The sequence below is a fragment of the Mobula birostris genome, chromosome 1 (genome assembly GCF_030028105.1).
Source record: "Mobula birostris isolate sMobBir1 chromosome 1, sMobBir1.hap1, whole genome shotgun sequence".
Classification (NCBI taxonomy): domain Eukaryota; kingdom Metazoa; phylum Chordata; class Chondrichthyes; order Myliobatiformes; family Myliobatidae; genus Mobula; species Mobula birostris.
Genome location: NC_092370.1, coordinates 124,962,196 through 124,980,218, shown reverse-complemented (window position 1 = coordinate 124,980,218; position 18,023 = coordinate 124,962,196). Strand labels below are relative to the sequence as shown.

At 40.3% G+C, this 18,023-nt stretch overlaps 1 protein-coding gene across 3 annotated transcripts in view; it reads right to left on the bottom strand.

Annotated features, from left to right (window-relative positions):
• ctdp1 (CTD (carboxy-terminal domain, RNA polymerase II, polypeptide A) phosphatase, subunit 1) overlaps positions 1-18,023 on the bottom strand; it is a 353,744-nt gene that overhangs the window by 119,087 nt on the left and 216,634 nt on the right. For 2 of the 3 annotated variants that reach the window (XM_072261682.1, XM_072261671.1), the window contains exon 12: positions 10,075-10,286. In XM_072261682.1, coding sequence (XP_072117783.1) covers positions 10,075-10,286 — 212 coding nt within the window. Of the gene's footprint in view, positions 1-10,074; positions 10,287-18,023 lie in introns of those variants that run through there. The other variant, XM_072261691.1, reaches the window with a different exon arrangement.

The following is an 18,023-nucleotide window of genomic DNA, read 5'->3' as shown; positions in this document are numbered from 1 at the left end:
TGAGAGATGGACAATAAATTCCAGCATTGTCATAGATGTCTGCTTCCTGTGTATAGGAAAATCAAAATACCCAAACAGTAACACACAAGTGATGCTCAAATAATAAATACTGTTGGGTAAGTTATTCTATATATGCAGTTTCAAGTGTAGTTATAATGAGTAGAGCAGGTACCAATGTGTTAACGGGAATGCTGCATATAGGTGCATATTCTTGCCCATGAATGTTATGGCAATTATTTCGCAAAACAGAATTGTTAGAAGCCTGGTATGGAAACAATCCAGAAGAAGCATCAGAAATTAGGGACAGATTAGTCAGAAGGGTGTATTATGGAATGGATGCAAGTTATATAATGGACATAGATGCAGAACAGAATCACCCCTTCAGGCATACTTACTTTTAACATTAAGCCAGTGATCACACCAAATTATCCTGCAGTTCTTTTGTTAATATGACATAGTATCAATGCCTAGAGCATTAAGTAACACCATTACATACAAATGCATGAAGTAGGAGCAAGATTAGTCACTTAGCCTCTTGGCGCCTACTCCACTGTTTGGCTAGGCCATGACAGATCTGATTGTAGCTGCAACTCCATATTCATCTACCTTTGGCAATCTCACCCCTTCCTGATCAAGAATTTAACTACCTCAGTGACTTTGATTCCCTTTGATGGAGAAAGAATATTTTGTCTCATCTCGCTCTTAAACAGGTCACTCTTCATCTTTAACATGTGATTTAACATCTGAATTATTTCTATTATAAGAATTTAAGAAACAAAAGCAGAAATAGACCATATGACTCATGGCAAATCTTGGCCTCAGCTCCACTTGCTTATTTTTACTCCATAAAACTTGACTCTCCTATTAACCAAAAATCTACATATGCCTTAAATACATTCAATTATTTTAAATGCTGCTACTCAAAGTTCAAAGTAAATTTTATTATCAAAGTACATATACGTCACCATATACAACCCTGAGATTCATCTTCTTGTGGGAATATTCAGTAAATCTATAGAATCATAACTGTAAACAGGATCAATGAAAGGTCAACCAGAGCGCAGAAGGGAACAAACTGTGCAAATGCAAATATAATAGCAATATGAGATAATGAGATAAAGAGTCCTTAAAGTGAGATCATTGGTTGTAGGAAAGATGGGGCAAGAGAGAGCAGTTATCCCCTTTTATTCAAGACCCTTATTGTTCAGGGTTTAGTTCAAAATCCTCAATTCCATCTTAAAATGGGTGGTATCTGTTTCTGATACTTTTTAAAAAATTCAAATTCAAGATTCAATTTTAAGTTTGCTGTTCAATACATTACAATTAAACTATAAAAAATTAATCCCTGAACAACTGCTTTTAAATCCACCTCTCAGAAGCAGCTCATTTGAGTTCTCATTAAAGTCACACATTGGCAATGGTTAATTAAAATAAAACCAAAGCATTTTGAACATGAGGATAACAATTAAATGCTTGCAACATAATGATATCGCAACTGTCAGTGTTCATTGTCATTTCAAAGTTGAGGCCCATGCCTTGAAGATCATATATTGAGTTTGCCTGCCATTCAAAAAGAATGTGGCTCTTTTTTACCTCAGCATTCAGATATTTAGATTTTTGGAGTAGTTATTTCTGTTTTAATCCTTCATCCATTATTTTCCTGAATATCCAAAAATCTATAGACCTCTCTTGATCAACTGGAATTTTATGGGCAGCATTCTTCAAGGAAAGCATCAAGCAATATCTAGGTTAATTAGTTAAAATAGCACACAGAAATGCCAAACTAAATATTAAGCATGAATAAAAAATAATCTGCTCATATTTTTTCCCATTAAAACCTGAATGTAAAATATCTGACACATTAATTTTTTTTAAATACTAATTATGAAGAGTGAGGTATTTTATTAGAAACAAATAGCTGATTATAAATACACACAAAATGCTGGAGGAATTCAGGTCACACAGCGTTAATGGAAATGAACAAATAGTTGATGTTTTGGGCTGAACCCTTGCTTCAGGGCTGGAAAGGAAGGGGGGAAACGCCAGAATAAAACGGTGGGAGAGGAAAGGAGGACGAGCTGGAAGGTAACCGGTGAAACTAGGTGGGTAGGAAAGGTAAAAGGCTGGAGAAGAAGGAATCTGATAGGCGAGGAGCGTGGACCATGGAAGAAAGGAAAGAGAGGGGGCACAGGTGAGAAGAGGTAAGAGGGCAGAGTGGGAAATAGAAGCAAAGGGAAGAAGGAAAAAAATTACTGAAAGGAGAAATCCATATTCATGCCACCAAGTTGGAGGCTGCCTAAAAAGAATGTGAGGTGTTGCTCCTCAACCTTGAGAGTGGTCTCATTGTAACAAAAGAGGCCATGGGTCAACATGTTGGAATGAGAATTAAAATGTTTGGCTACCGGGAAATTCTGCTTTTGGTTGATGGAGCAGAGGTGTTTGACAAAACTGTCTCCCAATTTACATCAGGTTTCACCAATTTAGAGGAGGAGGCTGCATCAGGAGAACTGGATACAATAGATAAAATCAACAGATTCACAGTTGAAATTTTTGCCTCACCAGGAAGGACTGTTTGGGGTGTTGAATGGAGAAGAGGAAGGAGGTGAATGGACAGATGCATTACCTCTGTCACTTGCAGGGATACATGCCAGCAGGGAGATTAATAGAAAGGGACAAATAGACAAGGGAATCATGGAGGGTGAAATCCCAGTGGGAAGTTGGGAATGGGGGGAAAATGTGTTTGGTGGTAGGATCCTGTTGAAGATGGTGGAAGTTGCGGAGGCTCATGCGATTGGTAGTAGGTGAGGACAAGAGGAACTCTACCACTGTTAAGGCAGCAGCAAGACAGGGTGAGCGCGGATGTCTGGGAAGTGGAGGAGATACAGGTGAGGGCAGCATCAATGGTGGAGGAAGCAAAACCGCATTCTTTGAAGAAGGAAGACATCTCTGATGTCCTGGAAAGAAAAGCTTCATCCTGGGAACAGATGCGGCGAAGGCAAAGGAACTGATAAAAAGGTTTTAACAAGGTTAACAAAGTTTTTACAGGGTGGGAAGAGGTATAATTAGACGAAAGAACTGAGAATACAGAACAGCATTTTTACAGGAGACAGGGTGCGAAGAGTATAATCTTCATGGGGATCAGAAGGCTTATAAAAGATGTCGACAGACAGTTTGGCTCCAGAGATGGAGAGAGAGAGATTGAGAAAGGGGTGAGAGGTGTCAGAAATGGAGCAAGTGAATTGAAGGGCAGGGTGGAAGTTGGAGGCAAAATTGATGAAATTGATGAGCTCAACATGGGTGCAGGAGGCATCACCAATGCAATCGTCAATGTAGCACAGGAAGAGTTGTGAGAAACTTTTGAGGGCGAGGACCAGTTCTGCCAGATGGAGGAGGGTGGTGTTAGAGAAGAACTGGTTTGGTCTTTTGTTGAGAGAGAAGTGGAGAGCTTTTAGGTCGGAGGGAATGGTGAAGACGTGGATTAGAGGAGGGAATAGAGAAGAGTTGATGGCATCAGAGGGTAGTGTGAGGGTATAGAGGGAAGGTAGGGTGGGAGGAAGATGGAGGTTCAGAGAACCCAAGAGTTGACACGGTAGCCTGAGAAACCCAGGGTTGGAGAGTGATGATGGAGGAAAGGAAGCCCAGGGGCTAAGCACCAATGGGGAAGATCTCCTGGGGATGGTGGCAGCTGAGGTCCAGAGCTAGAGGCTACATAATTCACAGTATGAAAGCTTCCAGGTCATTAGAGCTGGGGTTGGAGGTGGTGGGATCTGTGGTCTGGAGGCACCTGGCGTCATAGAGCCGCAGATTATGACGATGGTATCCATGGTCTGCAAGTATGTAGGGTCATCGGAAATGGAGCTGGAGAAGGCAGGATCTGCAGTCGGTAGGGGTCCAGGCCCATCAGAACCAGAGATGGAGGAGGCAGGATTCATGGTCTGGAGACAGGAGAACTTCCCATCCTCCTGGACATGAGAAAGGTGAAGAACTGGTGATTGAAGGTGTGGATCCAGCAGAGGTCGAACTGTCAGGGAGAGCCATGACAGTTAGAGGAGAAAGAGGCCCAAGGCTGTGAAAGGGACTGTGACATAGCCTGCAGGTACCTCCGCATAACCAAGAGGGTAGTGTGTAGATTTGAGAGGCGGCAGGAGAAGCAGTCGATCAAACATGGGTACTCAGCATCCTCTGTAGTTCCTGAACACTGAGCTGGAAGCCATGTGGAACAAGACAAGCTTCCAGGGAGGGTAAGGCCGTATTAGCAAGTCTGGGTGAGTATATGGTCGAAGAGTCGGAGTGCAGCAAAGATCACAGAAGGGAAGCAGTGAGAAACAGTTTCACTGAGCTCCCATTGAAGAGACGATTTAAACTTCTTCAGGACAGGCATATTTTTAAGGGGCTTCACAGTGGAGCAGCAAATCATAAACACAAGTGATTCTGCAGATGCTAGAAACCGGGGCAACACACACAACATGCTGGAGGAACTCAGTATGTCAAACAGCAGCCATGGAAATGAATGAACAGTCAACTTTTCAGGCCAAGAGCCTTCTTCAGGACTGGAAAAAATTACCGGAAGGAGAAATCAATATTCATGCAATCAGGTTGAGACTATTGTGGTGTTGCTCCTCAACCCTGAGAGCAGCCTCATCATGGCAAAAAAGGTGGTCATGGACCAACATGTCGGAATGAGTATGAGAATAGGAATGAAAATGGTTGGCCACCAGGAAGTTCTGCTTTTGATGGATGGAGCAGAGGTGCTCAACAAACAGTACATAAACATATTTGGATTACATTGGATCAAATCTTGAAACAAAAGAAAGTAATATGTGCAAGGGGAGATAGAGAGGGAACAAAGTCTTTGATCTTTGCAGTACAGAGAAATACTTTAGAAGATAAGCATGTTTTGATTACATGTAACTTTGGTGATTACTGGCAAAGAGAAGCTAGAATCAATAAACCTCAATTAACCTTGTCTAAGAATAGTACATCATTATAATCAATTTGCAAATATTCATAATAATTAAAAATGAGGTCAAAAGCACTTGCAGTACTTCATTATACAAACATTTAAGTAACAATATTTTCACTCAAAAAACTTAATTAGTTGCTGTAAAACAAACTGCATATATTTCTTTCCAGCAAAAAATATAGGAACTGTTGCATGCAAATGTTTTTATCAAATATGTCTTAAAGCACAGCAATATTTTCTAACTGTACCATTCATATTTAAGAATATGTCTCTTTTGGTACTTAATAAAGACACTACGGGTCCAAGATCAAAGAAAAAATACAGAGAATACCAGACAGATCAGGAAGCATAGAGAGTGTAGAGGAGAGAAAGAGAGGGTAAGGGAAGGGGAGGAGGAAGGTTTGGGACTAGGGGAGGAGGGAGAGAAGTGGGGAGGAGTTAAAAGAGAATGGGGAGAGATGCAGGAGGTACGTAGGGAGGGGAGGAGCTCAAGGTGACAGGGTAAGAGTGAGAGGAGGACAGAGGTGCAATTTTCTGTCAATAACAGCATTAGCACTGACAACCTCCGTAACCTGCAGTGTATTTTCAGTGCTTCCTTTTTTAATCCCTTAATCAGTTCCCTTAGCCTGCATCACCAGAAACAGCTTTTTTGTGCAATTCTGATGCAGACTCTTGTCTTTGGAGGTGCCACAATTTTCCTGATGTCATGAAGAGAATGAGTTAAGCTGGCTAGTTCTCAAGTCCCCATTTCAAGGCAACAAATATACTGCACTGGCTGTTGTGCAATGCATCAAGAAGAGAGTGTTTGAGGCATACAGGAGCAGCATACCTTTCTCTCTTGTTTTCTCTCTGTCCTACTTCCCCAGGTGCTACCTGACCTCCTTTGATTTTGATATTGTGACAAGAGCAAACCCACACCACCATGTTCAGGAACAGCTACATTTCTACATCCATTAGGTTCTTGAACTGACCTGCACAACCCTAAACCTATAGATGCTGCCTGACTAGCTGAGTTCCTCCAGCATTTTGTGTGTGTTATTTTGCACTCTATTCTCTTCTGTCTTGTGTAATTTATGAATGATATGTTCTGTATGAATCTACATGCCCACTGCAAGCAAAGTTTCCAAAGTATCTGTACTCCACTGTACTTATACATATGAAAATAGTCACCACTGCCGAGGTTTTGAATTTGATCATTACTTATAGCAACTTTCAGAAACAAAAGCTCTTGTCCATAATACAATACAAAGAAAACATACACGAGAAATGGGGGGGGGGGGCGCTAGTGCTTCAATAAGACAGCACCTCAAGGAGGTGGTATCCATCACTAAGATGTCCACTCAATAATATAGGAACAGCTTCTTCCCCTCCTTCATCAGATTTTGGAAAGGTCCATGAACACCATGTCGTTATTCCTCTTTTGTTTGAACAATTTATTTATTTTTAAAATCTATAGTAATTTTGTGTCTTTGCACTGTACTTCTGCCACAAAACAATGAAATTCTTATTATTTAAGTCTCTGATAATAAATCTGATTCTGATTGATCATTGGTCAACAATCTCTCAGTTGAAATCAGAAACATTAGAAACAAGTATTTTACCGTTCTGATTACCCAGTACCAACATTAAAACTCTGCAGTTTAAGTGTGGATTGATGTCACTTTTACTCCATTAGCCAACTTCCATTTTTCACAGAAGTAATTTTAAGGGATTTTGAATCTAGTTTCAAATTAAAGGTAATATTGTTGCCATAAAGGCTTTCAGCTAGAACTTAGGCAGAAATCACAGTGAAATTGCAAAATAGTTACTTAAGCAATTTATTATTGAAATACAATGGAAAATTTAGAAACTTTTGAGAAACAATTATCTTCGTGGAAACAGATTATGAATCTGGGAATCTTACATGAATGGAGCTAAAACCACAAAAATTCAATTGGCCTGACATTGTTGATATAGAAGGGGAATTTAATATCAAGAGAAGTTGAAAAATTACAAGAAAGGCATGTCTTAAGTTGCAGGATAAGAGGATGGGTGGAAAGTCAAGTTCTTCAGTTTCTCTTGGTCTGTATCCTCCCACAGTATTTTGGCTCAGTTTCTCTTCTTTCTGTTTGTGAAGTCTGACATGCTAGGTATGTCCCACAGCTTTATCATTTGCAACACATTACACTGGCTGAACAAAAAGGTTAATCTGCCAATTAACTGTCACATTAGCCTATTTGGTCTCAACCTACCAAATCTACTCCATTTGTTTTATCTATACTTCTTCCATCTTCCCTGCAAGTGAAAATTAATAAGTACTCTCTCATTCTCAATTCTGATGAAAAGTTTCAGACCAGAAACATTGACTCTTTCTCTTTCAATGATGCTATATGACGTACTGGATGTTTCCACATTTTTATTTGGTGTTGTGCCTTTGAAAAACAGAGGCTCACCAAATGTATGCACCACTAAAATATTACAGTGCATTGTTCATGCATAGATAATAACAGTGCAACAATTAAGATGTTAATAATGGAAACACAGTAGAAAACTTTGAATCATTTAGCCCAGCAACGAGTGGTCTCAACATTTATAACCTGGATGGACTGTACTTTGAAGTTTCACTTATTTCCAGTGGAAATTAACCAGTTTGGTCTTGGATTAGAAATGCTACAACAGAAGGAGTACAGCGTTCAGTCCATTTCATCTGTGCTGGGATTCTTAAAGATCTCTACATTTAAAGTAAATTCCTTGTAATAATAAATCAGCTCACACATTTATCCACAACCAACCCTCCCATTAAAAGGTACTTATTGAAAAATAGAGTCATACAACATGGGAGCAGGCTCTTCCGCCTAACAGGTCCATACTGATCAGCATGCCCACTCAAATACTGCCATTTGGCCCATAACCTTCTAAATATTTGACTATCGATGTATCTATTTAAGTGGCTTTTAAAAGTTGTTACTATACTTGACACAATCGCTTCCTCTGGCAGTTCTTTACACTTTATACCTTTTGCATAAGAAAATTATACTCTTTTGTTTATGAACTCCAAAAATAATGATTTAAGAAGACACAGATTTAATGACAGGAAATGTATTGGCAAGGGAATATGTGATTTTAAAAGTAAATATGTTTTCCAGAAAGTCTCATCCAAGAAAGATAACGGTATGCTATGAAATCTGTTTCCATGGTTTTTTTTGCTATATGCTAGGCAACAGCTAAGTATAGATCTCACACTTAAAGCTTCCATTCTAGAGATTTTGATAACATTTAATCTTTGAGCATTCCATAAAAATAAAATAGACATTAAACTCTTATTCCCGCTGATGGTGAAAAATGGTGATTTCTTTTTACTCACTTACAGATGGAAATTTTGACATGAAGGTCAGAAATTATTATTCAATTCCAATTCTTATGCACTGAATGCTGGCAATTGACCATTAGTTTGGTCAGTGTGCTTGCTTTTACTCCATGGCTCTCCTTGTGCATTAGACCCATGGAATTTTACAGCAGAGGAGGCCATCGACTTGGGTTACTGTGGCTTTGTTGACCTGGTGAAAATTACAATTTCCAAATGTCAGGTAGACATTTGGTCTTTAAGTCTATGCTGGCTTTCACAGGATTCCCTGTAATTTCAATTTTCCCTGTAAACTATTCTCCACACTTTCCCACATCCTACCACTTACCTATATACCAAGGGCAATTGACAGCAGCCCATTAAAATCTTAAGACATAGGAGCAGAATTAGGCCATTGGTCCATGACTGAGTCATTCCACCATTCAATCATGGCTGATTTATTTTCCTTCTCCATCCCATTCTCCTGCCTTTTCCCCATAACCTTTGAATCCCTTACTAATCAAGAATGTATCAACCTCTGCATTCGATATACCCAATAACTTGGCTTCCATGGCCGTCTGTGGCAATGAATTCCATAGATTCACCACTCTCTGGCTAAAGAAATTCTTCTTCATCTCTTTTTTAAAAGGACTTCCCCTGATTTTCAGGCTGTCCCCTCTGGTCTTGCACTCTGCCACTATTGGGAACATTCTCCTTGTGTTTACTCTATCTAGGCCTTTCAATATTTGGTAGGTTTCAATGAGATCCCCCCTCATTCTTCTACTCTCCAGTGAGTACAGATCCAGAGCCATCAACTGCTCCCAATACATTAACCCAGTATACAAAGTAATCTGGCATCGTAATTAGAAATTGACAGGAATGATGTGTGGACATCATTAACCCATCAACATGTATGCCTTTGAAATGTGTACGTAAACTGGAGCACTTAAGATCATCCACCTGGCCATAGGGAGAACTTGCACACTCCAGATAGTTAGTGCCAGATGTCAGCATTAGACCTGGATCTCTGAAGCTGTAAGGCAATGAGTTCCATGCATTTTTCTTTGCAATCCTGCAAATTCCCCTGCTTTAAGTTTTTTTTTATTTTCTATGCACTAAGCACTCAAAGTTGTGATGTGAGTATTTTGAAGTGCATTTTGAAATTCAGTCTCACTGACTTCAAGGAACAGATCAGTGGTTTACCTCATAATCCGTATAGTGTATATTCCACAGGACAGTATGCACGCTACGAAGAGTGCAAAACTTAACCTCGGTACCAGTAGCCTCTGAATCAATGGCCTTCAAAGTCAAAGTGAAACTTCACCTCTGCGAATTCATAAAGTGGCAGGTTTGGTGGAAGCTTTTAAGGAATTCATTCATCAGAATTACTGAGGTTCAAAGCAAAGACAAAATTAAACTTTGAGCAAATGGTTGATATGATGGAAGCTTTTAAGCCACAATTAGTGTTGGCGATATCTCCTTCCTCAAAGGGCACCCTGGACATGGCCTTTTCTTGTTACCACAATCAGGGAGGAAGTACAGGAGTCCAAAGACCCACAATGAATGATTCCGAATCAGCCTCACCCCCTCCACCATCAAATTTCTGAATGGTCTATGAACCCACAAATACTACCTCAATATTCCTTTTCTGGGCACTATTTATTTTTGTAATTTATAATAATTTTTACATCTTTGCACTGTACTTCTTCTGCAGAACAGCAAATAGCACATCTCAGCAGTCAGTGATAAGAAATGTGATTTCTGAAGCAAGAACAAGGTGCAACCTTACCTAAGAACTCTGCCCGTCAAGCTTCCTTCACTGGATGATGATTTCGGCCTTGTTTCCATTTCGGTCTTCACACTTTCTGTTGCTCCAGGTTCTGGTCTCAGCTCTTCTTGCTTTTGCACCTCCTCTTGGGGCTGTTCAACCTGCTCCTTCACCTTCTCTTCTTTCTCAGTCTCACTTTCATTGTCGCTGTCTTCTCCCAAGATATCATCGACCTGCCATATGGGGTTGAAATGTAACATTAAATCGATCGGAATTGCTCTTCAGCAGCCACACAATCCAGCAGATTGATAATTGTAGAATTTTTTTTAAACTGCAGGTGATGGAATTCTAAAATAAAAACAGAAAATGCTAGAAGCTCTCATCAGTTCAGGCAGCATCAATGGAAAGAGAAACAGTTAAGGAAACAGGTCTGTGACTTTTGTTAGAACAAATACTGATTTAGTTTTCAATATTTTTTTTTACATTTAGTTCCTCCTTTTCAACTCTTTATTAACTTCCTCTATCCATCTACAATCAGCCTGTCAAGCAATCCAAGTGCCAAGGAAAGATTAACCTGATCCACCTTACATCCGATTAAGCACTTTTGTAGGTACTTGTGTCATGAATTCTGTGTTCTTGCATTCTGGGAGGAAAAAAATAATTCTCCTGAATTCTATACTCAGACTATTAGTCACTACCATAGCTACTGCATCCAATCTCTCCGCTATGCTGAAAGCAATTTCTCAAAGTCTCCTCCATCAAACCACTTCAGAAGACCAACATCAGGCCAATTATCTTCTACTGAGAAGTACACCTCCTGTATTCCCAAGTCTCTTGGCACTTGGAATTTTTGAATTTTCTCTCCATTTAGAAAATAGTCTGTGCTTTTATTCCTTCTACCAAAGAGTATGTCCATATACTTCCCTGAATAGTATTCCACTTACCACTTGTTTGCTCATTTTTTTTATCTGTCCAAGTCCTTCTGCAGCCTCCCTGCTTCCTCAACACTTCTTGGCCCTCCACCTATCTACTTCTGCAACTTGGCCACAAAAACATCGTCTCCATCATCCAAATCATTGACATACAACTTTAAAAGAAGTGGTCTCAACACCGACCCCTTGACTATCTGAAAATGCCCAGCTTTGACATCCTGCACATTTGGAGATCCTCGTAGGTAAGAAATTAATATTAAAAAGTTCACAAAATTATTAAATTCAATGACAAATGAACTTAAAGATTCTGGTATTTCTTTTCATTCATTTCATTGAAGCTGCTGCTTTTAAAATAGGTTTCACCCAGTCTGGAATGTGGGAGACCTGCGGATGTATTGCGTTGGAGGACTCCATGATGAGTTGACCAGTCTGCTGTTTCAGCCCAGGTGTCCAGAGATCAGTTTAAAGCAGGAAGCTGCATTTTAGTCTGTGCTTGGCATTCCTGCACTTGCACTCGGTAAAGTGCTTAAAATCTGCCAGATACAGAAGCTTTTATCTTGAAAATCTGGGCCACTGAGTGCAGACCAAATGTATTATCCACCTGCTCTTTCAGGCCAACACTGGAGTGTTGGACTAAACTCCACAAGCTTTTATAGATATGCTGTGAACTGAGCCACAGCCACCACTCACAATGTTAACTACACTGGATGATTAGATAGCACACAAGCATTAGGATTCCCCCTAGTTCTCCGGTAATTGCATGTAACAGTGAAAGCTTTCGTCTGCACGCTATCCAGACCGAGCATACCATACAAAATTTTTTAAAGTAAATTTTAAAAATGCAGAGAAAATGTAGGACAAATAAAGTGCAAGGGCCATGGTGAGTTGGACTGAGAGATCAAAAGTTCATTTTTATCTTATAAAAGATCCATTTAAGAGTCTTAAAACAACAGGATAGAAGCTGTCCTTGAACCTATTGGTACGCCTTCTCATTTCAGAAATCTGTTGCAGTTGTAAACCATTGTTAACTCATTGTTGTGAGTATTTTGAGACAAAATTAATGAACTAATTTATACACGGCTTATAAATTACCTCTCAGAATTTACAAAAAAAAAACTCAGTTATATCTGTCAAGTCCACAAAGCCAATTAGCTCTTCAAATACATTCTACCACAGCCAGCTGGGTACCAGTAAGCATACCATCCTAGCTGTCTCAAGAACATCAAAGAAATTTTAATTATATCATTAACAAAATCAGTGCCTTAGGCGATTTGAAAATGTAACAGATTTCGAGAGGGGATGGGGGTGAGCCAGAAGGGTAAAGCAGACTATCTGGTGATAATCACAGTGTTGCTCGTCAGTGTTTTCCTACAATTAGTTGCCATGTTTTCTACACTGCAACAGGTCTTTAGGGCCTTCCTGTCAGAAGTCAAAAAGGCATTATGTAACCACAGTTCTTTTCATTCCAAAGTTATCTAAATTCAGCCCAGAATTTGACAATGTTTTCTGAAACTCAGCTGAAACTGGGCTTCCAATGTGGAAATTCCATTGACTACAGTATATGGTTCAGTTTACCACTTTGTTCTATCCTGCTGTGTTTGTGCATATGAGCTGCAAAACAAAAGTTATGCCCTGGGCCCAGTACCCTTCAGTTGTTTCATCATTAACTCACTTACAATCAGGTAGTCAATGGGAATGTTTAATGTTGATTGCACAAGGTGCAGTTCCATTTGTAACTCTCTAGCAAATGAAGTAACCCATTCCTACTTTCAGCAAGACCAAAGCAACACTAAAGCATAGGCTGATAAGTGGCAAGTTCCATTGATACCAGGAAATGATAACCTCTGTCAGAATGGGTAGCCACCTTCCCATGACATTCAAAAGCATGACTACAATTGAGTTCCACCATCAACATTCTTGGAGGTGACACTTTTAACTAGGAACTGAATTGGTACAGCCACATAATTATTATGGTTTCTAGAGCAGGTGCAGAAGCTGCGTATCCTATGGCAAGTAGCTTGTTTCTCATATACCAAAGTCTTTGCACCATCTAAAACACAGAAGAGAGGAGTGTGATGAAATATCCTCTACTGGCCTGGAAGGGTATGGTTTGAATATTAAAGAAGCTTGACATCTTGATTGAAAAACAGCCATTTGATTGACCTTTTCCTCTTCCAAAATATTAATTAGCATCATCAATGGCATACAGTGGCTGTAGTGTGTTAAAATCCTTGAATCGATTCAGACAGCACCTCCAAAATCAGTGACCTCCATCACCAAGGGATACATGGGCAGCACCACCACCAACTGCATGGGCTCCTCCAAATAGCACACCATCCTGACTTGCAAGTATCACAGTCCTGGTTGGATCTATATCCTGAAGCTCCCTTCCCCACAGTATCACGGGAGAACCTTCATCAGAAGGGTAAGAGTGGTTTAAGAGGTGGCTCACCATCACCTTATCAGGAGATGGCCGATAAATAGTAGACAAGCCAGTGATGCCCAGATCTCCAAATATGCATCAATTCAAAAAAAAGTCACACAATGAAGAACATTGTACGACTTCCAGCTAGTTTTGACAAGATTTATTCATAGATGATAGGTGGGTTCTCAAGCATTAGGGAAGCAAATGAGAGGCTGGAAAGTGATATAGGAGAAAATAACAGCATGTTTAATAGACATGACAGACGTGAATGGCCTGGAGCAAGGAACATCTATTGGATTAAGTTGCATTTATTTCAATGCAAGAGAACTGACAAGTAAGGTGGAAGAACCAAGGGCTTGGATTGCTACTTGAGTCTGCGATATTATAGTTAGTACAGTAACATTTCTAAGGAAGGGACAGGACTGATAGCTTAATGTTCCAGGGTACAGGTGCTTCAGGCAGGATAGAGGCAGAGGAAAGAGAGGAGGGGAAGTTGTATTTGTAGCTAGAGATGAAATTACTGAAGAAAAATCCACTGCGGTTTTACGAAAGATGCTGAGGCATGAGAAAGGGAAGATCACATTTTTGGGGTTGTACCAAAGCTCCCCAAATAGTCCCCAGGAATTAGAAGAATGAAGGAGAGCAAAAAGAGGGTGTGAAGAAACTTTGGTAGAGAAGGTTAAGGAAAATCAAAAGAGATTTTAAGCATATTGAGGAAAAAAGGGTGACTAGAAGGAGAATAGGGCCCCTCAAAGACCAAAGGGGACACCTTTGTGTGAAGCCAATGGAGGTGGGCAAGGTCTTTCATGAATAGTTGCCCTCTGTTTTTACCATGGAGAAAGGCATAAAGAGTTTGGAACAAGGAAAAGTAAATGGGGAGGTCTTGGGGATAGTCTGCTTTACTGTAGAGGTGGTGCTGAATACCTTGAAAGGTATGAAGGTCGACAAATCTCTGGGACCTGATTAGGTTTATCCAAGAACACTTTAGGTGACTAGAGAAGAAACTGCAGTCACCCTGGTTGAAATACCTATATTATTGCTAGTCGCAGGCGAGATACTGACAGAGTGGAGGATAGCAAATTCTGTGCCTTTATTTAAGAAGATACGCAAAGAAAAACTTGGGAACTACAGGTCAGTAGGTCTAACATCTGTGATAGGCCAGCTAATGGAAAGGATTCTGGAGGATAAGATATACATATATCTGGAAAGACAAGGACTAATTGTGGGTAGACAGCATGGCTTTGTGCATGGGAAATCATATCTTGGGAATTAGACTAAGGTTTTTAATGAGGTACCAAAAAAGCTGATGAGGGCAGAGCAGAAGATGTGGACCAATAAGGCCTTTGAAATGGTTTCACATGATTGTCTGTTCTGGAAGGTCAGATCACATGTAATCCAGGAAGAGCTGGCTGATTGGATGCACAATTAGATTGATGATAGAAAGTAGCGGGCAATGGGAGGCAGTTGTTTCTTAGACTGGGTGCCTGTCTCTAGTGGTTTGCCTCAGGGGTCAGTGTCGGGCCAATTGTTGTTTGTCATTTATATCAATGATTTGGATAAGAATTTACAGAGCATGATTAGTAAGTTTCCAGACAACATGACAATAGGTGGTATAGGGGAAAATGAAGCAGGTCATCAAAAATTACAGGGGATCTTGAACAGCTAAATAAGTAGGCGAAGAAATGGCAAATGAGCTTAATTTGGATAAATGTGAGGTGTTCCATTTTGGAAAGTTAAATCCAATTAGGACTTTCACAGCGAACAGGAGGACCCTGGAGAGTGCTGTAGAACAGAGGGACTTTGGAATACAAGTAAATTGTTCACAAAGCCGAGTCACAGTTAGAAAGTGGGATGAGGAAAGCTTTTGACACACTGAACCTTTTAAACCAGGGCTTTGAGTATAAATGTTTGGAAGCCGTGGTACAGTTGTACAAGCCACTGGTAAGGCTACACTTGGAGTAATGTTTTTAGTTTTGGTTGCCCTCCTATAGAAAAGATGTTACTACACTGGAAAGAATGCAGAAAAGATTTACAATGATGCCCGGAGGACTTGAAGGACATACTTATAAGGAGAGGTTGGACAGGCTAGGACTTGACTTCTTAGAACCTAGAAGATCTTATGGATGTGAATGAGATCATGATAGGGCTAGGACGTATACACTCAGTCTTTTTCCACCAGAGTTGGGGAATCATGAACTAGAGGGGCAATGTTTTTTTTACACAAAGGATGGTGTCGATGTGGAACCATCTGCTGCAGGAAGTGATTGAGGCAGCTACCATAAAAACTTGTAAAAGATAGTTGGAAAGGGTTAGAAGGTTACGGGCCAAACTCTAGCAAATGGGACCAGCATTTTTTGGGGTATCTTGGTTGGCCTGGGCCACTTGGGCTGATGGGCCTGTTTCCATGTAATATGATTTTCTGAACACACCAAGTGAAACTAACTGCCATGAATGCATCTTACCAAGCCCCCCTCCCCCAGTTGAAATGGTAGGAGAAAGCGAAAGGTTTCACAATTAAGAATCATTGGCTGCAATATAGAGTATCATGCACAAATTAAAGCTGAAATGCCAGAGCAGTACTGAGGAAATGCTGCACAGTCTGAAGTGCCATCTTTTGGCTGTGCAGTGAAACCAAGACCCACTCCACTTTCAAGTGAATATTATAGCCCCATGACACCATCCTGAAGTGTACAACAGTTAAAACTGATGGCTTGGGCAACAGTGTCCCTGGAGCAAATAGATTACTTGTTCATTTGCTTATTACTCCCTCTGGGATCATGCTATGCACTAGCAGTGGCCATGTTTCCTACAGAACAATCTTTGGCTGAAGAAGGCTTGGGACCCCTGCAGTAGTGAAAGGCACCAGACAAGTCTAAATCAGGAAAATTAACTCAAAAATTTCAAACTTTTCAACAGCACAGATACTACAGGGACCAAGTATTCACACCAGCAGTGTGAATGATTAATTAAGTATACCCAATATTTGGCTTACATAATTCAGTGCCTCTTTTAACAATATTTCTTTAAGGTTTTACAATAGACTGCAATTACATCCGACAGCTTCGCAGCACTTCTGTTTAGACTTCCCATTCAAAATAACGAGTCATCATTTTATTTGGAATCTGCAAAATTCACACAGAAGCAAAGTTTACTGTAAATTTCCTAGTCCTTGCTGCTGGCTAACTGACTCAGAAAACAGCAGGGATTGAAGGTTTAACATCAGGTAATATGCTGACCATCAAACGTCCTTGTCCTGGTCATTGCAACATGGTGCAGCTGTCCTATTTATTTGTACCGTTTCTGCTGGAGAGAACTATAAATAGATATTTTTTGCCTTTTCCCTGAAAAAAATAGCAACTTGAAGCACTGTTGCCTTGTAGAATGCACTTGAACTGTATAAAACATTCACTAAGAACAATCGAACATAAGAAGTGGGAAATGCAGGCTTTTAGGCTCCTCAAATCTGAGTCATCATTCAACATGATCAGTGCCAAGCCCCTCCTCAAGCACCATTTTCCTTTCTCTTTTGATTCCTTTAATAGCTAGAAATCCAAACTCCATTTTGAACTCAATTAAAATTTGAGATTCTACAATCTCTCCGAATAGAAAATCCCAAAGGCCCACCATGCTCTCAGTTAACAAATCTCAGTCATTAATGGACTGTAATCGGTAGTTACAACCTCTTTAGCAGAGCACACATTCTCCTCACACCTACCTTGTAAAGCTGCCAAACTATTTTGCATGCTTCAAAGAGGTCAGCTTTCAACTTACAAGAATAAATTGGGTCAACCAACTCAATGTTTTCTCATTCCAGGAATCATTCTGGTAAATCATTCTGGCATTCTGGTTTAGTATGTATAGCTCTCTTAGGAGAGGGGACCAAAATTGTACACAGTACTCCAGTTCTGGCCTTACTAAGGCTCTATGTAATTGCAGGAAGGTAAAATGAGAGGAGTTTATGCAGTTCTGGTCAGCACTTTACAGAGGGAATGTGGTAACACAAGTGAGGGTGTCAAGAAGATACACAAGGACATTGCCTGGTTACCAGGTTGACAGTGTTATATTTGAAAAGGACTAACTGAGATCCATAAGATTATGGGAGGCCCATGCTGGTCAAAGGGTGTCCTAAGATACTGACCTTATGCAGATTTACATTTACATGTAGTTTAAAAAGCACTTAGTAGGAAGTATGAACAAGCGGGAAATGGAGGGCTAGAGACCTTAACCAGGCAGCTTAAACTGACATCATGGTTGGTGCAGATATTGTGAGCCAAAGGGCTGATTCTTGTGCTGCACTGTTCTGTAAGATTCGCAGCTTGGTATGGCAAATGCTATGCCCAAGATTGTAAGAAATTGCACAGAGTTATGAACGTAGCCTAGTCCATCACACAAACCAACCACCCCTCCATTGACCCTGTCTAGACCTTCTACTGCCTTGGGAACACTTAGTATAAAACATAATCAAAGACTCCTTCTACCCCAGTCATTCTTTCTTTTCCCCTCTCTTCATTCAAGCAAACTCACCTCCAAGCTCTTAGACCTCGGACTCAACACATCCCTTTCAACTGGACCCTTGACTGTCTGACTCACAGACCGCAAATCAGTCAGGACAC